The 7,612-nt window shown below is 33.5% G+C and overlaps 1 protein-coding gene across 1 annotated transcript in view; it reads left to right on the forward strand.

The window, feature by feature from the left end:
* Nucleotides 1-6,387: 6,387 nt before the first annotated feature.
* The window catches only part of LOC107465071 (transcription factor PHYTOCHROME INTERACTING FACTOR-LIKE 15), a gene marked incomplete in the record, with an annotated part of 2,470 nt that continues 1,245 nt past the window's right edge, over nucleotides 6,388-7,612 (forward strand). The window contains 3 exon segments of the mRNA XM_016084052.3: nucleotides 6,388-6,486; nucleotides 6,561-7,089; nucleotides 7,547-7,612. Of these exon segments, the coding sequence (XP_015939538.1) occupies nucleotides 6,434-6,486; nucleotides 6,561-7,089; nucleotides 7,547-7,612 (648 nt within the window).

The following is a 7,612-nucleotide window of genomic DNA, read 5'->3' on the forward strand; positions in this document are numbered from 1 at the left end:
CTGGGTTCACGGATAATCTTGACAAATTCGGAGAGTTTGTCGTCTCAGATGGCTTGTTCGATGGCGTCTTTCAGATCAAAGCAGTTTTAGATCTTGTGTTCGTATCCTCGATGATAATCGCAGTACAAACTTTTGTTACCGTCTGTCCATTCCTTCAACTGTCATGCCTTTGGGAGAATGCTCCGTTATGCTATCTGGTGATAGATCTCCATGATAGGGGCTGGTAGGGGGTATAATTCGGAAACTTTTCCACTTTGATGGCCGGTTGAGGCACAGTGGATTTGAAATGTTCTTTCGGGGTGTCTTTGGGTGACGGGTTGTTTAGAGCAGCTGTAGTGCCGTGCTACCGTTTATTGGTGGCAATAACTTGGCTTATCTGTTCGTCGTTTATGTATTTTCTTGCGACGTTTTGAATTTTATGCGTGGTCCAGACCAATTTGGTAGTGAGGTGCTTCCAGAAGTCTTTGTTCATGAGGCCATTGGTCAAGTAAAGGCTGGTCACAGAGTCCGTGAGCCCGTCAACCGTTAGGCATACATCATTTAACGTGTCGAGGTATTTCCTTGTGAGTTTGTCTTTTCTTTTTGTGATTTCGAGCAGGCTGATCGGGTGCTTTGCTTTGGCAATCCTGGTAGTGAACTGTACTATGAACTTCTTGGAGACGTTGTCGAAACTGGCTATCGAGCCGTTAGAGAGGGTGTTGAACTACTTGATGACGGGGCCGGCTAAGGCTACTGGAAAGGCCCTGCATCGAACCAAATCGGCGGCTCCCTGCAGGTTCATTCTGGCCTCGAAGGTCGTGAGGTGTTCTTGGGGGTCCTTTGTCCTGTCGTACTTCATGTCGGTCGACTTGTCAAAACCCTTTGTAGTTTGGCCTTCAGGATTCTCTCGGTGAACAAGGTGGCTCCCATTATTGCGTGCTCGCTTCTTGTCCGCTTGGAATTCCGTCGGTGTCTTCTGTTGTCATCGTCGCATCGGCGCTTTGGCTCCCGGGAGACGCTGCGATCTTGTCATTTCCCGTGTCGCCATTTAGGTGACCTTCCATTCTTGGTTTCCCTCCATGATCGGCTCTTGGGAGGTCGCTTGGCTTGCATATTCCGAATGGTATCACTCTTTGGATGTGACCTGACCCTCAAGGGTTTGTACTCTCTGATAGAGTTCTTGGATTATCTAAATTGCCTTCTCTCTTAGGTTGTTGGGTGCTCGGGTCTTATCGGGTTGACGAATGTCTTTTTTTGGTTGCTGCCTATCGGGGGTTGGCTATCGATGCATGGTGCTGGTTATCCTCTCATAAGTCGGCGGGAGGGAAGCGTTGTCCCGCGATTCTGGTGTTGGTGGGTCTAACTCATGCATGGTGGTTTAAGGACCGCTCCTCGGATTATTTCGCCAGGCCGCCAAGACTTGGCAAGTTTTCACAGACGGCGCCAATGTACGTGATGTCACTCGTATGGGTTGTGAGATGGATCAGAGACTGGCCGGTTTTGGTGGTGATGGATCGGACTTCTAGAGTGACGAGAGGTGCAGTGGTACCTGTAAAAACACTCCGACACTCAACTCAAAATGAATCTAAAAGGTATAAGTGAGAGTTAGGAATGTGTGACGTACTTAAGGGAGTTTTTGACTCTTTTTATATAATTTGTGGCCGTTATCTTATTTTGTCAGCTAAAATGAAATAAAATAAAGGAGGTATTTGAATTTGAATGTTTGGTTAAGAATTTAAAATTTTTAACCCAGTTTGTAATTATTAAACCTATCTAGACTGTGATGGTAACTCAAGTCCAGATAATCGATTTTGGTAGTTGCTTAGAAGAAGGACCTGAAAATTAGGTCTGGAAGCTCCTTTAAATTAAATAAAATCTTTTAGAAATATTTGACAAATTTTATTCTTTGATGTCCACACACATTGTGTCTATTAGATACATTTATCTAAAAAATATCCTTTTAAAATAAATTTATGATAATAAGCTTTTAAAACATCCAAATTATTATCCATTTTGAAATGATTAGGAAGTGGGAGATGAAAGTTGAAAGGTCCTACTTGAAACTACGTACTAGGCGTTAACACCGCAGAAATGGAGGAGCAGAATTATTTGTTCGATCACATAAAATAAAGTAGTGAGTGAAAATGTCAACATCGATCAACGTGTCAAGGAAAGAAGCAATAGTGCATTGGAAACTGACTTATTAGGTCAATCAAATTCAAATTCCAGTTCCACTGTGTGGTGTGCGGTGTTGCATCCTAATAGTAGTGCCAGCTGGCTAAATGGCCATGCATTGATGCATGAATGAGTGGCAAAAGTACAGACAAGAAGGGGCACATGCACGTGGATCCGACATGGGACTTCACGTGAAAGCAAGTGACCCCTCGCTCATTTTTCTCATCCTAAGACTCAAAAAATCTCATTCCAAAACGTGGGGGAGAGCCTGTGGCTCCGTACAACCAAATGGTGGTGGTGGACACCGATGGAAAGGGACCCGGGTCTAAGAAGAAAATGCTGGTGACTTTAATTTGCCACACAAGAACAAGATATGGGGCTCACTCTCTTTCTCCCTCTCCATCGTCCCATACTATTCAACTTTGATTCCTTTGTTGTGGGGCTTCATTTGCTTATGATCAGTTCCTATCAGCTTCATCTCTAATTTTGTGATCATCACTTGCCATCAATTTTTTCCCTAATATTTCAGTTCTCTTATTTATTTTTATTCATTTCACTTTAAAAATTAATTTAAAAGACCAGAGATTAAGGGTGTGTATGGTCCTGTCCGATCCAAAGATTCAGTTTGGTCCCGAACACTTTAGGGGTTAATTTGGTGTGATTTTACTGGATCTAGGATCGGATAAGGGTCTCAAAAATAAACTCAGTCATTATTTCGGGTTGAATCCGAATCATGGCTCGGATTACCCGAAATCGACCCGGTGGCTAGTCATCATACACAATTAATATTTTGTGTTATTAGTAATGGATGATGGCTATTCTTATGTGAAATTTACGTATTGTAAACCTTAATATTTTGTATTATTAGTTATTATAAGACTATAAGTTAATATTTTATGTTTAAAATGCATAAGATTTTAGACTAATTAATGCATAATATTGTGTTATTTGTATTAATTTAAATATTTGGTATTATTAGACAATATTAGTATTGATTATGATTATGCTTTAATTTTAGAGAAGAGTTGGTTCTTGTTATATTTTTCTAAGTGAATTTTACCATGTCAAATAATGATTGAAGTTTTGAAAATTTGGATATTTTCACATGCTAGCTTATAAGAAGGTATCAAGATAATGTAATGTTAACGGCCCGATTTTCACCCGATTTTTATCCGGTATAATCAAAACCCGAAAGTGTATAGATTTCATCGGATCTAGGGTCGAATTTGGGTCTAATAAATAGGCCCAATATATATTTTGGGCCGAATCTAAGTCACATCAAACCTGATTTTACCCGACCCATGCACACCCCTACCAGAGATATGTAAATTCGAATTTTTAGGATTGGTATACTTCTTTTATTTTTTATTTTGGATAAAGTAATATTTTAATACCTAATATTTAAATTAAATTTTAATTTTTTTATATTTTAAATATCTTATTTTTATTCTAAATATCTTATTTTATTCAATTTTAGTCTTTCGGTTATTTTTTTTAGAAAAAGTCTAGAAGACCAGTATTTTTATTAAAATTTAACTAATACTTAACCAACAAAAACAAAGTAAATAATTCTACAATAAAATTTCACACTATTAAAAATATTAATAATAACTAATTAATAACTACAAATCATAAAATTTGCCCTCCTAGCACTCCTTTTTTTTTAATATCTTTTTTCCGTTATAATTTTTCTATTGTTCTTCTCGTTTCAAATCTGATCAAGAGTGAATGTTAGAAGGGGTGGTGTTGCAAGTAATGATAGGACTCATAGTTTATATGACGGGGCAATGACCTACCAATTTAAAAATTTTACATATAAACTTTTTTTATTTTTATGATTTGGCTCCTTAATTTTATTTTATTTTTTTTGCCTCCTATCTAGTTATGTCTTTTATGTTGGTCCTCTTGAGCCAAGCAAAAATTCTAGTTTCACCACGGACTCCAAAGTGAGCAAAATGAAAGAAAGAAATGGAGGAAAAAGAGAGAAAACGCGAATGTGAGGATAAAATCAAAATTTTACAAAAATGTTTTTTTAATTTTAAAATTATCTTTTCGGTCCCAAACATTTTTTTTAAAGAAAAAGTTTTTCTTTTATTTTATTATTTTTTTCTCATTTCCACGAAGTCATTCATTCATCTTTCATCATTCATCATAACGTAATAAAAGAAACCATTCACAAATATAGTTGCTCGAAAGCCTAACACCAGAGGCAAGTTCAATAGAAAAGAATTTGTGTTAGAATTTCAAACAATCATATTGGTAAATATTTTTTTGGTTATGTTGTGAGTAATGAAGAACGGATAAAAGATTGGTGAATTATACGATAAAGATGTAAGTTTATAGATCTTTCTTTTTATGGGATGAAAGAGAGATTAAAAAAGTTAGGACCCACATTTTAAACAACAATAAAATAATAAAAAATAACTATAAAAAGAATTTATGTTCTCTATATACAACTTTAATCTGTATAGTAGAGTGTCCCTAAAAGATTTTGTGAAAATGAGATAAAAGAAAAGAAATAAAGAGACAATTTTGTCTTTAAAAAAATATTTGGGACTGGAATGATGATTTTAAAATTAAACTAAAATTAACTGTTAAAATTAATATTACTTATAACTCACTTAAAAAATTATGTTATAAATAGGAGTACGATGATGTAATAATGTGGATATGCATAATGTAATTAAAAATTCTAATTCGTCAACAAATTATAATTCAAATAATATAGTTTCTCCATATTTACTTAAAAGATCGCGGGTTCGAATCTCCCCATCTTTGATAAAAAAAAAATTAAAAACTCTAATTCTAAAAATCTCAATCTTATTCCTTTTGATTTCTATCATATTCTCTCAATCTCTTACATGCCTTACATGCCGAGAGTGATCACCACCTTCTACACTAGCTTGGATTCAAGTCACATTACTTAATAGGATGATCTTCTAATGTTCAATAGTGAGAATGGCTATTGGTGGATCCCTTGTGCTGAGAAGTTGTGGCATGCTAAAGAAACAGCAGAGACTCAATATTTTTGGGAGGCAGCTGGGAGACTAATCGGGCACGATCTGATGTAGTTTTGACTTTGGCAGCAGCGCAATCCAATGGCAAATTGGCCAACATTCGAGATAGCATTCTTGTATTATTATCAACCAGAATGTTAAATAGTATTATTAAACAATTTTTTATGGACCTAATTTTTTTTAAACAATAAAATTTTGGTAATAATTTTTTTTAATTTTAAACAGTGACATAAAAAATATTATTTTAAAATTAATTATTTTCTATTAATTATAATTCACATTTATTATTATTTTCACAACCTTAAAAACAAGATTATTTTAAAGGAGAGGATAATATTAAAATAGTATTGAGCCTATAATTTATTTAGAGAATTATGCTATAAATAAGAATAAAATATAATAATATGAATATGCATAATATAATTAAAAATTCTAAATTTTTTCTATCTTAATTCTAATTTTAAGAATTTTAATTCTATTTTTTCATATTTTTATCTAATTCTCTCAGTCTCTTTATACATTATCATATCATTAACGTTGAGAATAATTTTAGTAAATTATAAGAACTAAAATAATATTTAATCCTAATACTAATAATCTGAAAACGATACTTATATGTCCATCTTTAGATCTTATCCTTATTTCTTTACGTAAATAAACTCATATTTGATTTGGAAGGAAGCTAGATACATGGTATCAGAACTTGAGGTATAAGTACGAAAAGAAAAGAAAAAAACCCTGAAAAAACTAGTATCTCATAATTAAGAGTATGGAAAGATATAATTTTGTATGGATTTGATTCTTTTTCTTTAGACAAGACACTGGTCCATCCCATTATCTCAGTTGGTACCTAACTCCCATAATGGGGCAGATGTGGATAATATTTATGCAAACAAATATGATATAATAGACTTTGGCGCTATACCTGAATTATTATTTATTTTACACAAATGAGTACTAGGAACTTAAATTGAGATATGACAATCTAACATGTGGACCACATGTTCTAATATTAATTAAATTAATTAATTTCCTCCGATTTGGACTAGCTAGCTAGTCATCTCATATGCCATGCTTCTTTCACCTATTTATATACTTTGGAGCTATATATATTCTCTCCATGCCACCACTACTATAGCATTTTTCAATATACGAGTTAACAATCTGAAACATCTAACTTAATTTATTATTATTATTATTATTATTATTATTATTATTATTATTATTTGTGAAACAATTTCCAATCTTTCTTTCTTTCTTTAATGGCTGAGAAGAAGCTTGAACTCTTTCGTGCTGGGATGAACCCAACCTCCATGTAAGAAGCCACTCTCCCTCTCTTTTTTCACTCTCTTTCTCTCTCTCTTGTTTATTTATTTTTTAAATTTTCAGTTACGCGAATGATTGTTCTTTGGAGCAAATTGTGGTGAAAGAAGGATCATCGTCAAGTATAAGTAGTAGTATCATAACAACGAAGAAGACACCCTCAAAAGAAAAAGATAATAATAAACACGAAGCGGCAGCAGCAGCATCACAATTCTCATACACATCTTTGTATAATTCATCATCGTCAGCAGCAACAACTACTTTCAAGAAACCAAGAATAGCAGACTCATCATTATTAAACCAACAAGACTTTGCAGCAGGAAAGCTCATGAATTTCTCCGCTTTTTTAAGACCTTCAATGCTTAGTCAGAATAATTCTGTTTCACGTGAGGCTGATAACAACAAAGAGGAACCGTTTCCTGAAAAGCAGTTAAAATCTGTTAGTAATAATAATAAGAGGAAAGTGGTGGATAACGGCTTCTGTAACGAACCCTTGATAGAATATTCGTCTGTGTGTTCGCTTGGAGCGTCAACAAACAATACACACATTTATAGCCGGAAACAAGACCTCCATGACTCCACCTACTTAAGCGAGGTAACCGCACACACCCATGTTTTTTTTTATCGTATTATGTACACTAAAATCGAAATTAGAAATTGTATTAGGAGAATTAAATATGTGAATCTTAAAATGTCTTAAAATATTTCTTTTTACTTTTTGGTTAATTTTTTTAGTGAATTCTATTTTTTTCTATCTCTAATTCTCTAATTTTAAAAATTCTTTTTTAATGACATTAAAACATATATAAAAATATCACTAAATTAGTTATTCATATAAAATATATGTTAGAATTAAATAATATATATAGTGACTGATTTATAATTAATTTTTTTATACACGTGATATTTTTTTCTTATTTTTTATTTTATCTATCACTTAGATTGATTATTAGTTTTGAAAAAGCTTAAATAACTTTTAATACAAACATATCTTTATACTTATTTGGTAGTTGGCATGGTGCTCATGAAAATGGATTAACGAATTGGTGCAGAATGATGAAGACATAGAAGATGTTACGAAGGATATTAAGAATGCTCGGCGGGAGGGCAATAATGGA

Source organism: Arachis duranensis, chromosome 9 (genome assembly GCF_000817695.3).
Source record: "Arachis duranensis cultivar V14167 chromosome 9, aradu.V14167.gnm2.J7QH, whole genome shotgun sequence".
Lineage (NCBI taxonomy): Eukaryota > Viridiplantae > Streptophyta > Magnoliopsida > Fabales > Fabaceae > Arachis > Arachis duranensis.